Source organism: Vombatus ursinus, unplaced genomic scaffold (genome assembly GCF_900497805.2).
Source record: "Vombatus ursinus unplaced genomic scaffold, bare-nosed wombat genome assembly UNPS02009824.1, whole genome shotgun sequence".
Classification (NCBI taxonomy): Eukaryota; Metazoa; Chordata; class Mammalia; order Diprotodontia; family Vombatidae; genus Vombatus; species Vombatus ursinus.
Window position 1 is genome coordinate 6,968,399 of NW_020949602.1, and position 17,811 is coordinate 6,986,209.

At 35.7% G+C, this 17,811-nt stretch overlaps 1 protein-coding gene and 1 pseudogene across 2 annotated transcripts in view; both read right to left on the minus strand.

Annotated features, from left to right (window-relative positions):
* LOC114036300 (cytochrome P450 2J2-like) overlaps positions 1–17,811 on the minus strand; it is a 58,557-nt gene that overhangs the window by 13,100 nt on the left and 27,646 nt on the right. For both annotated transcript variants that reach the window (XM_027852750.1, XM_027852749.1), the window contains exons 5-7: positions 17,135–17,311; positions 10,911–11,046; positions 3,330–3,517 (exon numbers count right to left, since the gene is read on the minus strand). In XM_027852750.1, the coding sequence (XP_027708551.1) occupies positions 3,330–3,517; positions 10,911–11,046; positions 17,135–17,311 (501 nt within the window). The remainder of the gene's footprint in view (positions 1–3,329; positions 3,518–10,910; positions 11,047–17,134; positions 17,312–17,811) is intronic.
* Positions 1,270–2,511, minus strand: LOC114036301 (annotated as a pseudogene).

Sequence of the window (17,811 nt, forward strand, 5' to 3'; positions counted from 1 at the left end):
ATAAAGTTAAGGTTCAAACAATGCTTATCTCCCTCCCTTCTTTCCCTCTACTGTAATGTTTTTGTGCCTCTTCATGTGATGTAATTTACCCTTTTATGCCTCCTCCTTTCCTCTTCTCTCATTGCAATCCCTTTTCACCACTTAATTGTTTTTTTTCATCATCATATCCAAGTAAGTTTATATCCACACCCTCTGCCTATGTATATCCCTTCTAAATGTTGTGATAAATATACAGTTATCATGAGTTACAAGGAACATCTTCTCACATAGGAATGTGAACAGTTTGTGTTTATTGAATAACACATTTTTTTTCCTTTTCTGTATACCTTTTTATGCCTCTCTTGAGTCCTGTATTTGAAGATCAAATTTTCTGTTCAGCTCTGGTCTTTTCATTAGGAAGATTTGGAAGTCGCCTATGTCATTGAATGTCCATATCCCCCCCTGAAAGATTATGTTCAATTTCTCTGGGTAGTTGATGCTTGGTTGTAATCCAAGCTCCTTTGCCTTATGGAATATCATATCCCAAGCCCTCCACTCTTTTAATGTAGAAGCTGCAAGGTTCCATTTAATCCTGATTGTGGTTCCACAATTTTTAAATTGTTTTTTTCTGGTTGTTTGCAGCATTTTCCCCTTGACCTGATAATTCTGGAATTTGGCTACAATATTCCTTGGTGTTTTCAATTTCAATTTATGATCTCTTTCAGGAGATGACTGGTGAATTTTTTCAATGACTCTGGTTCTAGGACCTCAGGGCAGTTTTCCTTGATGATTTCTTGAAAGATGCCATCCAGGCTCTTTGTTTGATCATGGCTCCCAGGTAGATTAATAATTCTTAAATTATCTCTCCTGGATCTATTTTCCAGGTTTGTTATTTTTCCAATGAGGCATTTTATGTTTTCTTCTATTTTTTCAGCTTTTTGATTTTTTGACTGATTCTTGATATCTCATAAAGTTATTAGCTTTCACTTATCCAGTTCTAATTTTTTTTCACATTAAATGGTGTTAAAGGTCTCAACATTCTGTGACAGATTTTTGGTCAAGTTGTTTCCATTTAAAAATTACTCTTTTAAAAAAAGAACTAATAACTTAAAACTGCCATGAAAAAAAAGGTCCACAAAACATTCCTTTCCTCGTGAAACTTTTACAGTGCATTGTAATCATTAACCAGTCTTTTACTATTGAACTCAAATGGCAAATTGAGACAAAAAGTTCTGAAACTGTTCTTCTACCACTGATTAAGACTGGGTTGGCTGGTGTTGTACAGAATATTCATTTAGCCTTCTAGGCTTTCTGGACAGACTTTGTGACCTTGCCAACTCCAGCAGCCTTCTTGTTAACTGCCTTGATGGACCAACTGCAACAGTCTGCCTCATATCATGAACAGCAAAATGACCCAGGGGAGGATAATTGGAGAAGCTCTCCTCACACATGGGTTTGCCTGGAACCATGTCAACAATGGCAGCATCATCAGATTTTAGGAATTTAGGGCCATCTTCCCGCTTCTTATCAGAATGATGCTGAATCTCCTCCTTCAGTTCAGCAATCTTGCAAGCAATGTGAACAGTGTGACAATCCAGAACAGGTGCATAGCCAGCACTGAGTTGGCCTGGATGGTTCAGGATAGCGATCTGTGCAGTGAAGCCAGCTGCTTCCAGAGGTGGGTCATTCTTGCCATCACCAGCCACATTACCACACTGGACATCTTTGACAGACATGTTCTTGACATTAAAACCAATGTTATCCTCTGGCAGAGCCTTACTCAAAGCTTCATGGTGCATTTCAACAGACTTTCTTTCAGTTGTAACATTGCTTGGTTTTAGAATACAGTTTCCACTTGACCAACAGGTACAGTACCAATACCACCAATCTTTTGGACATCTTGTAGGGGTAGATGAAGGGGTCTGTCAGTTGGACAACTTGGTGGCAGGATGCAATCCAAAGCTTCAAGCAATATAGTTCCATTAGCATTCCCATCCTTATGAGAGACTTTCCATTCCTTGAACCAAGGCATATTAGAGCTGGGCTCCAGCATGATGTCACCATTTCAATCTGAAATTGGCACAAAATCTACTGTGTCAAGGTGGTAGCCAATTTTCTTAATATAAATGCTGACTTCCTTGACAATTCCCTCATATCTCTTTTGGTTGTAGGGGGGCTCGGGGGAATCTATTTTGTTTATACCAGCAATCAGTTGTTTTACACCTAGTATGCATGCCAGAAGGGCATGCTCACAGGTCTGCCCATTCTTTGAGGTACCAGCTCCAAATTCACCAACACCAGCAGCAACAATCAGGACAACACAGTCATCCTGAGACGTACGTGTAATCATGTTCTTGATGAAGTCTTAGTGTCCTGGAGCATCAATAATGGTCACTCAGTACTTGCTGGTCTTAAATTTCCACAGGGAGATATCAATGGTTCATGCTTAAGTTCAGCCTTCAGCTTATCCAAGACCCAGGCATATTTGAAGGAGCCCATTCCCATATCAACAGCCTCCTTCTTGCACTTCTCAATGGTTGGTGCTTGCCTGCTCCACCACCCTGTGCTCAGGATCTCCCCCTGGTTTGCTGAGGTGGGGCTTGCCACTGGTTGCTTGGATGCCTCCTGTCCTGTACCATTGCCCTTCCAATCTTAATCCTCGAAGCTTCCCTGGCTAAAAGACTGCTGCACACCATCTTTCTGCTATCTCAGCTATTCCAGGGTTTTCCCTGGAGTGATATTTTCTAGGTCTTTAGAGATCAATAAGGGAGATTAAGAGCAACTTACTGCTTATTCCACTATCTTGGATACTGTAGGATTCTGCACATAAGTAATTTAAACACAGGATTAAAACTAGGCTTTACGGCCTCAGACACTTGACACTTACTAACTGTGTGACCTTGGGCTAGTCACTTAACCTCAATTGTCTCACCAAAAAAATAAAAGAAGACTTACAAAAAAAAAATCTACACTTTAAACCCAGTCACTCTAACTCTGAATTCAGTGTTTTTCTCATCCAACTGTGAGAATCAATGATTTGAAGATTCTAGTCCATTGTTTCTTCACCTTCTTTATCATGGAGCCCTTTGGCAGTCATATAGTGAAACTTATGCTCTGTTTCTCAGAATAACTCTTTTTAAAGTATAAAATAATGTATATAGGGTTACAAAAATTTGGAATTATATGGAAATAAATTATTGAAATAAATATTTTTTAAAGACCAACTTCATGCACCATAGACCAAGACCTTTGTTCTACCATCTATGTTTTTTTGTTTCACCTTCTTCTACCCCCCCAAGAAGATGGAAACCATAGAGCCCCTTCAGGTTCATGGGGAAAAAGAAGTTTACCTTTGGCACGTGGTATCCTGCCACTGTGGTATCAACTGTGGCCACCCTGACCACATTGAAAGGGAGAACATCACCCATTCTTTGAACTTCATGAACAGCTGCATTAGTGTAGGGCATCATCTCCTTATCAGCCATGGTGGGCTGCCTAGATTGGCCAATCACCCTGTCAATCTCAGCTTGTATTTTGCCTGGAAAGAAGGAGAGTTTCTTGAGACTCAAATAATAGCTCACATTTATAGAGAGGTTTAAAGTTTGCAAAACATTTTTATAAATATTATCTCATTTTATCCTCACAACAATGCCAGGAGGACAGTGCTATTATTATCACCATTTTATAGATGAAACTGAGGCAGGCAGAAGTTAAATGATTTGCTCAGAGTCATACATCTATGTAGATTTGAACTCAGAGTTTCTTTCCCCTCCCATATAATTTTTTCTGTTCATGTGGGAGAAGCCACAGCCAATTACAACCACCTGTTGTTGGTTGAAAGTTTGGCTAGACACTTCACCAAAGGTGCCAATGCCTATAGTCTAGAAAAGTGGAGACTTGAAAAGGGAAGGGGGAGTCTGATAGAAGGGAGGGAAGATTGATGGAGGTCATGACAAGAAGCAAAGCACTAGTGAGGAAGGACAGGGTAAAAGGAGAAAGAAAAGTATAAAATTGAGGGAAATAGGATGGAGGGAAATACACAGTTAGTAATCAACTGTGAATGGGAATGGGATGAACTCTCCCACAAAATTGAAGCAGATAGCAGGGTGGATTAAAAACCAGAATCCTACAATATATTGCTTACAAGAAACACATATGGAGCAGAGAGATACACACAAAGCAAAGGTAAAAGTCTCTAGTAGAATATATTATGCTTTAGCTGAAGTAAAAAAAAAAAAAAGCAGTTGTAGCAATCCTGATCACAGACAAAGCAAAAGCAAAAATAGAACTGATTAAAAGAGAAAAGGAAGGAAGCTACATCTTGCTAAAGTGTACCATAGACAATGAAGTAATATGAATACTAACATATATGCACTAAGTGTTACAGCATCTAAATTCTTAGAGGAGAAGTTAAGTGAATTACAGGATGAAATAGATAACAAAACTATACTAATGGGGGACTTCAACCTCCCCCTCTCAGAACTATATAAATCTAACCAAAAATAAATGAGAAAGAAGTTAAGAGTTGAATAGAATTTCAGAAATGTTAGATATGACAGAGTGTGGAGAAAATTAAAGGGGGATAGAAAGGAATATACCTTTTTCTCAGTGATACATGGCATCTACACAAAATTGACCATGTAATAGTGCATAAAAAATTCACAATTAAATACTGAAAGACCAAAATATTAAATACATTCTTTTCACATCATGATGTAATAAAAATTACATGTAAAAATGGCCATAGAAAGATATACTAAAATTAATTGGAAACTAAACAATCTAATCCTAAAGAATGAATGGATCAAACAACAAATCATAGAAAACAATCAGTAATTTAATCAAAGAGAATGAAGATAATGAGACAACACATCAAAATATATGGGATGCAGCCAAAGCTCTTCTTAGGGGAAATTTTATATCTCTAAATGCTTTCGTGAATAAAAATAGAGAAGGAGGAGATTAATGGATTGGGCATGCAACTAAAAAAGTTAGAAAAAGAACAAATAAAAACCTCCATTTAAATACCAAATTAGGAATTCTGAAAGTCAAAGGAGAGATTAATAAAATAGAAAGTAGGAAAACTAATGAATTAATAAATACAACTAAGAGCTGAATTTATGGGGAAAAACAATGAAATAGAGAAACTTTTGGTAAATTTTATTAAAAAAAAAGAAAGAAGAAAACCAAATTGCCAATATCAAAAATGAAACAAGTGACTTCACCACTAATGAAGAGGAAATTAAAATAATAATTAGGAGCTATTTTGTTCAACTGTATGCCAATAAATCATCTGACAAACTAAGTGAAATGGATCAATATTTAAAAAATATATAAATTGCATAGATTAACAGGAAATACAATATTTAAACAAACCCATGTTAGAAATAGAAATTGAACAATCCATCAATGAACTCCCTAAGAAAAATTTCCTGGGCCAAATGGATTTATAAGTGAACTCTTACAAACATTTAAGAACAATTAATTCCAATACAATATAATCTATTTAGCAAAAATAGGTGAAGAAAGAGTCCTGTGAAATTCCTTTTATGACACAAATATGGTGCTGATACCTGAACCAGGAAGAGCCAAAACAGAGAAAGAAAATTATAGACTAATTTCCTTAATCAATATTGATGCAATAATTTTAAATACAATAATATCAAAGAAATTACAACAACTTATCTCGAGGATAATACACTATGACCAGGCAATATTTATACCAGTAATTCAGGGCTGGTTCAATATTAGGACAACTATCAGCATAATTGACCATGTTAACAACAAAACCAACAAGTCATATGATTATCTCAATAGATGCAGAGAAAACTTTTGACAAAAATATAACACCCATTCCTATTAAAAATACTAGCAAGCATAGAAGTAAATGCATTTTTTCTTAAAATAACAAGACATATCTATCAAAACCAGCAGTAAGCATTATAGGAAATGGGGATATGCTAGAAGCCTTCCCAATACAATCAGGGGTGAAACAATGATGCCAATGATCACTACTATTATTCAATATTGTACTAGAAATGTTAGCTTTAACATTAAGTGAAGAAAAAAATTGAAGGAATTAGAATAGACAACGATGAAACAAAAACAATAACTCTTTGCAGATGATAGGATGGTATACTTAGAGAAACCTACAGAATCAAGTGAAAAACTACTTGGAGCAACAATTTTAGAAAAGTTACAGGATATAATATACACCCACACAACTTATCAGCATTTCTATATATCACCAACAAAGCCCAGCAGCAAGAGATAGAAAGAGAAATTCCATTTAAAATAACTATAGACAATATAAACTATTTGGGAGGCTACCTGCCAAAACAAACCCAGGAATTATATCAAAACGATTACGAAACACTTTTCATACAAATAAAATAAGATCTAGACTGGGGAAAATATCATTTGCTCATGAGTAGGTTGAGGCAATATAATAAAAATGACAATTGTGTCTAAATTAATTTACTTATTCAGTGCTATAACAATCAAACTACCAAAAATTATTTTATAGAGCTAGAAAATAATAGCAAAATTCATCTGGAAGAACAAAAGTCCAGAATATCAAGGGAATTCGTGGGGAAAATATGCAAAGGTCAGTGGCCTAGCTGTACCAGATCTGAAACTATATTATAAAGCAGCAATCATTAAAACTATTTGGTACTGGCTAAGAAATAGAGTAGTGGGTCAGTGGAAGGTACAAAAGACACAGTAGTCATATAGTAATCTACTGTTTGTTTGATAAACCCAAAGATTCCAGCTTCTGGGATAAGAACTCACTATTTGACAAAAACTTCTGGGAAAACTGAAAAATAATATGGCACCCTATAATAAAATAAGGTTGAAATGAATCCATGATTTAGACATAAATGGTGATTCCGTAAGCAAATTAGTAAAGCAAGGAACACTTTATCTGTTAGATCTAATGATAAGGTAAGAATCTATAACCAAACAAGAGATAGAGAGTATTACAAGGTGTAAAATGGATTATTTTGATTCTCTTAAATTAAAAATATTTTGCACAAACAAAACCAATGCAACCAAGATTAGAAGGAAAGCAGAAAGCTGAGAAATAATTTTTACAGCCAGTGTTTCTGATAAATGTCTCATTTCTAAAATATATAGAAAACTGTGTTAAATTTATAAGAATACAAATTATTCCCCAATGGATAAATGGTCAAAGGATATGAATAGGCAGTTTTCAGAGGAGGAAATTGAAGATATCTATATTCACATGAAAAATGCTCTAAATCACTATTGATTAGAGAAATGCAAATCAAAATAACTCTGAAGTACCACCTCACACCTATTAGACTGGCTAATATGTCAGAAAAGAAAAATGATAAAGTTGGAGAAGATGTGGGAAAATTGGGACACTAATGCATTGTTGGTAGAGTTGTGAACTGATCCAACCATCCTGGAGAGCAATTTGGAATTATGTCCAAGGGGTTTGAAAATTTTGCATACTTTTTGATCCAGAAGTACCACTACTAGGTCTATATCCCAAAGAGATCATAATAAAGGGAAAAGGAGCAGCACGTGCAAAAATTTTTATAGCAGATCTTTTTGTGGTCACAAAGAATTTGAACTTGTGGAGATGCCTATCGATTGAAGGATGGCTGAAGAAATTGTGGTATGTAAATGTAATGGAATGCTACTGGTCTATAAGAAATGATGAGCAGGCAAATTTCAGAAAAATCAGGAAGGACTTACACGAATTGATCCTGAGTGAAGTGAGCACAAACAGAAGAATATTGTACACAGTAACAACATTGTGTGATGATCAACTTTGCTAAATTTAACTCTTCTCAATAATACAATGATCCAAGACAATTCCAAAAGACTCATTATGGAAAACATTATCTACATCAGGAGAGAGAACTATGGAGTCCGAATATAGATTGAAGCATACTATTTTCACTTTCTTTTTCTTTCTCAGGTTCTTTTTTTCTTTTGTTTTTATTCTTTTTACACCATGACTAATATGGAAATATGTTTAACTTGATTGGACATATATAACTCATATCAGATTGCTCACTATCCTGGGGAGGGGGAGGGAAAGGAGGATGGGAGAAAAATTTGGAACTCAAAATCTTACAAAAAGGATTGGTGAAAACTATCTTTACACGTAATTTGAAAAAAATACTATTAAGTGGGGGAAAAAAAGGAAGTGGATATACCTCTTGTTGATGAACTTCTCAATGAGTTTATCCATGAAAGGGAGAACCAATATTTGACAATAGTTAGTGGGGATGATAAAGTGAGTTTTTATTTTTCATGGGTATGTTTGTAGGCAGTAAGGAAGCAGTCAATTGACAAGGAGTGATTGGAGATAAAGGAGAGAGTGAGAAAGAGAGATGACAATATGCTAAAGAAACTGAGATACAATGGGATCTTTTGTGCATCTTTTGCACCTTGGCAAAATTAAGGGTAACCTCTTCATGTGAGATAGGGGTGAAGGAGACAATAGCGACAAAAGGCATATAGGTGATGTGAGATGTTGTTGTTTGTCCTTTGTTCTTGAAGAGGACAATGACACCAGGAAAGTGATGCCATGATTTCCAAGTGAATTGGAGTTAAATGAGGGAGGGCTGTGCAAAGTCACCAGTCTCACTCTTTCCTCTGGAAACAACTAGGTTCAGTGGCAAGATATAGATCAGAATGACTATTTGTGGCACATATTAAGTACTTAATAAATGTTCATTGATTGACTGAAATGCCTTGCTCAAAGTCTAATGACTACTTAGATGGGAAGCCTGGACTAGAAAACAAATTTCTGACTCTTAATTCAGTTGTCTGTCACCCCAAATCTTTGAAAATAAGGATTATTTCATTCTTTGTACTAATGTCCCCAGTGCTTGGCACATAGTAGTCACATAATAAGTACTTTATTTTATTTCCGTGATGCTAAATGTCTGCTTAGAATGCTACTTTGGGGCATTTCCTTGGATAGGTAGAAGGGATATTCTGTTCTGGGTAGTACTTTAAGGGGAATCTAAATGTATCTAGTCCAGGGGTTTCCAAAGTGAGAGCTGTGGATTTCTCCAAGTAGTTACTGCTATTTTTGGTCCATGGATCCTTATTCTGATCTTTAGTTTAAGGAAGATATGAGACATGTCACAGTATAGTAGATAAGGAAATAGAAGTTTTGATCATGTCACGACTTTCAGAACATGGAGCTCTTGAGGGACAGGTATCCCTGGAGATGGAGCCCTAGGCTGGGACTCAGGGTGACCTACATTTAAATCCCACCTCAGAAAATTCTTGGTTGTGAGGCCATGAGGAAATCATGTAATTTCTCTCAGCCTTCATTTCTACATCGGTAAAATGAGGGAGTTGGACCTTATGGCTTCTAAGATACCTTCCCATTCAAAATCTATTAGGACCTTCTGTAGAATGAATTAACAATGTATCTTTCATTTAAATATTCCTATTTTGAAATCTCCAGAGATTTTTCATATCTAATAGGATACAAATACATTTTAAAATGTTACTTTTTGTTATCACATAGCTTTATCAATTGAAAATAGTTATACTTCTAGGGACCTGTAAATTTTCAGTTCTTCTAAGGTGATATGATCAGAGGAAAGGTGTTTACTCCTTTCCTGGCCTATGCTCTGGTCTATGAGTGACCAGAAGCATTCTTTTCTGCCTTGGGACTGTGAGGAGGATTCCCGCTCCACCACACCAATGCTCCTCCTGGCCCCAGGACTGCCACCCAGAACTGTGACCCAGATCTAAGCACAGGCAAAGCATTCTTGATGAAAAGGCCAGGGCTGAACAGAAAATTTTACTTTCAAATGCAAGACTCAAGAGAAGCATGAAAAGGTAAACAGCAAAGAGAAATCATAAGGGACTTATTAAAGTTGAACTGTTTACATTCCTAAGCAGAAAGATGATATTTGTAACTCATGAGACCTTTGTCAGTATTAGAGTAGTTGGAAGGAAAAATAAATGGATAGATAGATAGATAGATAGATAGATAGATAGATAGATAGATAGAGGGCAAGGGTGAGTTGAAGGTGAAGGGGTAATATATTAAAAAATAAAATTAAGGGGAGAGAGAGGATTATACTGGAAAGAGAAAGGGAGAGGTAGAAAGGGGTAAATTATCTCATACAAAACAGACAAGAAAAGGTTTTTACAGTGGAAGGGAAGTGGGGAAAGGTGAGAGGGAATGAGTGAATCTTATTCTTATCAGATTTGGCTTAAGGAGGGAATAACGTACACACTCAGGTAGGGAAATCTATCTTACCCTTCAGGAAAATAGGGGGAAAGGGGATAAAAGGAGTGGGGATGAGAGAAGGGAGGGCATATTGGGGGAGAGGGTAATAAAAAGCAAACACTTTTGAGGAGGGACAGGGTCAAAAGAGAGAATAGAATAAATGAGGGATGGGATAGGATGAAGGGAAATATAGCTAGCTTTTTACAACACGACTACTGTGGAAGTGTTTTGCATAACTTCACATGTATAACCTGTATCAAGTTGCTTGCCTTCTCAATGAGAATGGGTGGGGAGGGAGGAAGTGAGAGAATTTGGAACCCAAAGTTTTAAAAACAACTGTTAAAAAATTATTTTTACACGCAACAGTGAAATAAGATATACAGGCAATGGGGTATAGAAATCTGTCCTGCCCTATAGGAAAATAGAAGGGAAAGGGCATAAGAGAAGGTGGAGTGATAGAAGGGAGGGCAGATTAAGGGAAGGGATTTTCAGAATGCACACCATCTTGGGGCAGGGGAAGGGTGAGATGGGGAGAAAATTTGGAACTCAAAATCTTGTGGAAGTGAATGTCAAAAACTAAAAATAAATAAATTAAATAATTTTAAAAATAACTTTACATAATAAAAAAATTAAACAAAAAAAGAAAGTAGTTATAGTTCAGAATATAGTTCAAAGTCTGGTGCCATCACTGTACCTTGGATCTCTGGATAAAGGGCCATATACAGCAGTGCCCACCTCAAAGTGGTTGCAGTTGTCTCTGTTCCAGCCAAGAAGAGGTCCAGGGTGCAGAAGATTAAGTTTTTTTCATTAAAACTTGAATGGATGTTATCCTTAAATTAAAAAACAAGAATCAGTTGGTTAATCCAAAAAATAATCTCTACTCTCAAAAAATTGTCTCTCTCTCTAGCCATGAAGAGTTGCATCCTCAATGGAGCCTTGAAAAGGTTGAGGTGGCAGATGCTTGGCTTCCTTTTGACCCCCAAGAATACAGTAAATGTTCCTAAGAATGAGAGCTCATATTACTTTTTTTAATATTATTTTTTCCAATTACAAGTGAACGGTTTTTAACATTCTTTTTATATAATATTTTGAGTTCCAGATTTTCTCCCTTCCTCCCACCCTTCTCCCCTTACTAAGATGGTAAGCAATTTGATATAGACTATATATGTGCATCCATGTAAACTATTTTTATATTTGTCATGTTGAGAAAGAAGAAACAAAACAAAAAGAAGAAAACCACAAAATAAAAAAAATAAAATGAAAATAGTATTATTTGATCTGCATTCAGATTTCATCAGTTCTTTCATTGGTTGTGAATAGTATTTTCCATCATGAGTATTTTGGACTTGTCTTGGATCATTGTCTTGCTGAGAAGGGCTAAGTCAATCATAATTGATCATTGCACAGCATTGCTGGTACTGTGTACAATGTTCTCATGATTCTGTTCACTTCACTTTTCATCAGTGCCTGTAAATCTTTCCAGGCTTCTCTGAAATCCACCTGCTCCTCATTTCTTATACCACAATTGTATTCCATTAAATTTATATATAACAACTTGTTTAGCCATTTTCCAACTGAGGGGCATTCCATTAATTTCCAATTCTTTGCCACCACAAAAAGAACTGCTATAAATATCTTTTTTATGTGTCCATCCTTTTCCCTTTTTTATGTTCTCTTTGGAATACAGACCTACTAGTGGTATTGCTGGATCAAAGAGTATACATAGATCAATTGCCTTTGGTCATAGTTTGAAATTGCTCTCCATAATGACTGGATACATTCACAATTCCACCAACACTGCATTAATATTCCAATTCTCCCCCATCTTCTACAGTGTTCATCATTTGCCTCTTCTTTTATATTAGCCATTCTGAGGGGTGCCATGTGGTACCTTACAGTTGTTTTAATTTGCTTTTCTCTGATAAATAGTGATTTAGAGCATTTTTTCATGTGTGTATCCCAGTTATAGATAATGCTTGTTAATGGTTTTGGACAAATACTACTAACCATTTTAAGGAAAGCTCCATTTATTCCTATTTTTTTAATATTTTTAACAGGAATGGGTATTGAATTTTGTCAAAATCTTTTTCTGCACCTACTGAGATAATTATATTATTTCCTTTGGTTTTGTTATTGATATGGTCAATTATGTTCATGGTTTTCCTAACACTGAACCAGCCTTACATTCCTGGTATAAATCCCACCTGGTCGTAGTGTATTAATTTTGTGATGTATGGCTGTAATCTCCTTACTATTATTTTATCTAAATTTTTTGCATCAATATTCATCAGGGAAATTGGCCTATAGTTTTCTTTCTCTTTTTTGGCTCCTGCTGGTTTAGGTATCAGCACCACAGTGTGTCATACAAAGAATTTGGTAGGACTCCTTTCATATTTTCACAAAGAGTTTATATGGTATTGGAATTAATTATTCTTTAATTCTTCTTGCATAGAATTCACTTGCAAATTCATCTGGACATGGCCATTTTTTTTCCATAGGGAGTTCATTTATTGTTCAATTTCTTTTTTTCTAAAATGGGGTTATTTAAGAATTTTATTTAATCTTTTAATCTAGGTAATTTATATTTTGTAAATATTTATCCATTTCACTTAGATTGTCACATTTGTTTGCACATAATTGGCAAAATAACTCATAATTATTATTTTTTTATTTCCTTATCATTTGGTGGCAAATTCAACCTTTTCATTTTTGATAAAATTAATTTGTTTTTCTTTTTCTTTATTTAATCAAATAAACCAGTGCTTTATCTATTTTTTCTTTTTCAAAAAACCATCTATGATTTTTATTTATTAGTTTCTTACTTTCAATTTTCTTAATCTTTCCTTTGATTTTCAAGATTACCAGTCTGGTATTTTGGGGATTTTTAATTCATTCTTTGTCCAGCTTTTTTGTTGTATGCCCAATTCATTGATCTCTTCCTCTACTTCATTGGTGTAATCAATTAGAGACATAAATTTCTGTCAAGTACTCTTTTGGTTACATCCCATAAATTTTGGTATCTTGTCTCATTATCATAATTTTCTTTGTTGAAATTAGTGATTGTTTCTTTGATTTGTTTTTTCATCCACTCATTCTTTAGGATTAGATTATTTAGTTTCCAATTGATTTTAATCTGTCTTTCCATTACCTCTTTTCAAATGTACTTTTATTGCATCATGATCTGAAAAGGATGCATTTAATATTTCTGCCTTTCTGCATTGGATTCTAAGGATTTTATTCTTTAATTCATGGTCAATTTTTGCATGAGTGCCATGTCCTGTTGAGAAAAATGTACATTGTTTTCTATCCCCATTTATTTTTCTCCAAAGATCCATCATATCTGACTTTTCTAAAATTCTATTCACATCCATAAATTCTTTCTTAGTTAGATACTGCTAGTTCTGTGAGGTGAAAGTAGAGGTCTTTCACTACTATAGTTTTATTGTCTATTTCATCCTGTAATTCATTTAAATTTCTCTTCTATAAAACTGGATGCAACACCATTTGGCACATATATTTTTAGTTTTGATATTACTTCATTTTCTAAGGTACCTTTTAGCAAGATATAGTTTCCTTTCTTGTCTCTTTTAATTTGACCTATTTTTGCTTTGGCTTTGTCTGAGATCATGATTGCTACCCTTGCCTTTTTTTTTTTTGATTCAGTGAGGAACATAACATATTCAGCTTCAGTCTGTTACATTTACTTAGTATGTGTTTTTTTTTTTTTGCTTCAGATATGTTTCTTTCAAATAGCATACAGTAAGATTCTGGTTTTTAATGCATTTTGTCATATGCTTCTCTTTTATGGAAGAGTTCATTCTATTCACATTCAGTTATGATTATTGTGTACTCCCTTCCACCCTATTTTCCACATTTTTACTTTTCTCTTTCTTTTCACTCTATTCTTCCTCACCAGTGTTTTGCTTCTGCCCACCATCTTCCTCAATCTGACCCCTTTCTTCCAACACCCCTTTTTCTTGTCTCCCTCCCCTCCTACTTTCCTATAGGGTGAGATGGATTTCTATGCTGAACTTTGTGTGTATGTTAGAGCCTCTCCTTTCATCCTATCCCACCCTCATCCCTTTAAAAGTCTCTACTTTATCTATTCACCAGACCTTCCTAATTTTAATCTATACACCTTCAAAAGGTCTCTTCCTCACCCTATTTCCCAGTTTTCTCAACTCTAGAATTTCATAAGACTTTGAACCCTCTTCTGGTGTATGCATTGTTTCCTCTTAACCCCAGATGAGAATAAGGTTACAATATTACCAACTCTCCATCCCCACCTGCTTTTTGTGTTTTATATTTTTTCCATTCATGCCCCATTTTTGTGAGATACTTTCTCCTTTTACATTTTTCTGCCCAATTTTGTTTTTTTAGAATCGCCTCATCATACATAATTCAACCCCAAACTTTTTCTCAAACTATCTCAGTAAGATAACAGTTTTAAGAATACCATTACTACTAATAACAAACAATAACTAATACTAGTAACATTTTCATGTGTCCATAAGTAAACAATTTGCACTTAACCTGAGACTTATAATTAGAATTTAATGATTTCCTTATATTTCTTCTGTATCTTTAAATATCAATTTTCCATTGAATTCTCATCATTTTGTTACAAATACCCGAAAGTCTTTCAGTTCATCAAATGTCCAATTTTTTTCAGTCAAGATTATATTCAACTTTGTTTGATAAGTTATTAATGAATGCAACCCCAACTCCTTTGCTCATTGAAATATTATGTCCTAAGACCTATCATCTTTTAGTGTAGAAGCTGCTAAGTCTTGTACAAGTCTGATTGTTTTTCTACAGTATTTAAATTATTTTTTTTCTTGTTGCTTGCAATATTTCCTCTTTAATCTAAGAAGTTTGAAACTTGGCTATGACATTCCCATGAGTTTTCTTCTTCATATCTTTTTCAGGTTGTGATCAGTGGATTCTTTCTATTTCTGTTTGATTGCCTTTGGACATAGCTCCAAATTGTTCTCCAGAATGGTTGGATCAGTTCACATCTCTGCCAACAGTGCGTTCGTGTCCAAATTTTACCCCATCCTCTACAACATTCTTCATTTGCCTTTTCTTTCATATTAGCCAATCTGATAGCTGTGAGGTGGTACTTCAGAATTGTTTTAATTTGCATTTCTCTAATCAATAGTGATTTACAGCATTTTTTTTCACATTATAATAGATAGCTTTAATTTCTTCTTTGGAAAACTATTTGTTCATATCCTTTGACCATTTATCAATTGGGCAATGACTTGTACTGATTTCTAATTTTTAAGGAATTATTTTCTCCAGTTAGTTTTTGTATCTCTTATTTCACTTGGTAGATTCTACTTTTTAAGGAGATGTTTTCTTCAGTAAATTGCTGTGATTCCTATCACATGCTGTTGATTATTTTTTCATGATTTTCTTTTCCCAAATTTTTCTACCTCTCTTATTTGATTTTTTAAAATACTTTTTGAGCCTTTCCAGGAGGATTATTTTGGGCCTGAGACCAACTTATATTTCCCTTTGTGTCTTTGCATGTCAGTATTTTGACAATGTTGGCCTCTTCTGAGTTTTGTTTTGATCTTCCCTGTCACCATAATAGCTTTCTTCGATCAGTATTCGTTAGATACTTTTGTTCATTTTCCAGCCTACTTTGTGACTATTTAAAGTTGAACTCAGCTCTTGGGGCACAGGGGGCAGCATCCTAAGTTTCTTGTGCTGAGGGCCAGAGCTCTGCTCACTGGCTTGCTGTGGAGGCTTGCCTGTTGCACAGGGGATCTGCAGCTGTCTGCTCCTCTGCTGTACTGGAATCACCTGGCCTATTAGTGCTTGTTGCACCAGACTTCAGGTGCTGGCAGCTTATCCGTTGCATCAAGGCTGCAGGCTTCACGTCTTGTCTGCTGTGCCACTACTCTGCTGAGCTGGGTTGCTAATTTGTGTTGGGGCTAGGGTCTCCCACTGGCTTGCACTTACAGTGCCTGCACTGGACTGTGCTCCAATTTTACCTAAGTGAGACAGTCCTATCCTGAAGTCCTTCTAAGTAATTTTGGCCTGAAAAGTTGTTTGAACCTTTCCTTTTGTGTATTCTGTCACTCCAAAATCCATTTTGTTGCTAGACTTAAAGTTATATCCAAGGAAATTAGAGAGAGCTTTGGTAACTTCCTGCCTTTTTAGCACCATCTTGGTTCCACCTGTGAGACTCCAATTTCCATTGGGTTGGGAGGCTTACTGTAAGTACTTTTCTCACCAAACCCATGCAGGTAGGTAGGGTACGTGTTTTACAGGTGAGAGAACTAAATATCAGAGACATGGGTGAATGGCCTAGAATTACAGGACTAATAAATGAAAGAACTGGATAGATAGAATATTTTAATGTCATAGATGAGAAAAGTGAGGTGCAGAGATGAATTCAAAGAAAGGAAATATTAGGGCCAAGACTTAATCACAATCAGAGTAGGTTTTAATGAAAAGGAGTGGAGATGTCCTCAAAGAAGTGTATTTGTAAATAAATAAATAAGTACAGTGGGGAAAAAATTGAGTAGAGGCAGCTTTAGAAGCCAGGAGAGACAGACTTGGGGACAGAAAGAGTCGAGTTTAAATCCAGCCTCAGATTCCTAATAGCTGTGTGACTGGAGAAAATCAATTAGCCTCTCTATGCCTCAGTCTCCCCCCCATAAAATCAGAAGGTTAAACTCAATGAGCCATATAATCCCTTCCAGTTCTATATCAAAATTGTGAGATCTTCACTAGTAAGCTCCATTATGTCTACTCTTTATCTCCCAGGGTTGTCACTGAGGAAATATATTTACATTCTGAGTCAGATTTAAAGTTTGGAACTTTTTAGCACACTTATCGCCCCCAACTCTGCACTTTATTTTTTTTAACTTACGCAATGCCCACTTTCTGTGTTGTTTTCATTACCTTGGACAGCTCCTTCAGGTAAGCATCAATGAAGTCCAGGGTCTCCTCTGGGTTCAGGTCTTCCTTGTGTTGTTTGACCACATTTTCCACAAAAGTCTCTAGCTTTTTCCATTCTCTAAAGAGCTGCTGGTGAGCTCCTGGCAGGAATTTCATTATCCAAGGAAACATATTGAAGAGCTAAATAACATAAAAGGGGGTGTGGGAGAAGGAATGAGTGCCAACAGTTGGCTGCCTGTCTCTTTATCTTCCTCACCCTAAGTCAGGCCAGGGTTCTTGACCTTATTTTGTGTCATGGAATTTTTCTTAATCCTATCTCTAACCACTTAATTCCATGTATTACTTTTTCTGAAATCCACACTCCCTATAACCATAGTTTGTTTTTTCTCTCTCATACTGTTGCTCTCCTAACTCCCAGGCTAACATCCAACCAAGTCCTGTCTCATACATCAGCCCCTTGGTAATATCCTGATGCACCTGAATAACTCTTTCAAAATGTCACCAATCTAGGCAGCCTCATAACTTGCAAAGAAGTATGGGAGAGATTATTTATAGGGCAATTGAAAGCATTTGGGTCTGTATTTCCCTGTTAGCCCCACAGAATTCCCTTCTTCTGAATTTCCATTTTGCTCCTCTTAGTGAAATAAGACCCAATGTCCTTCATACTTTTCCTTCACTTT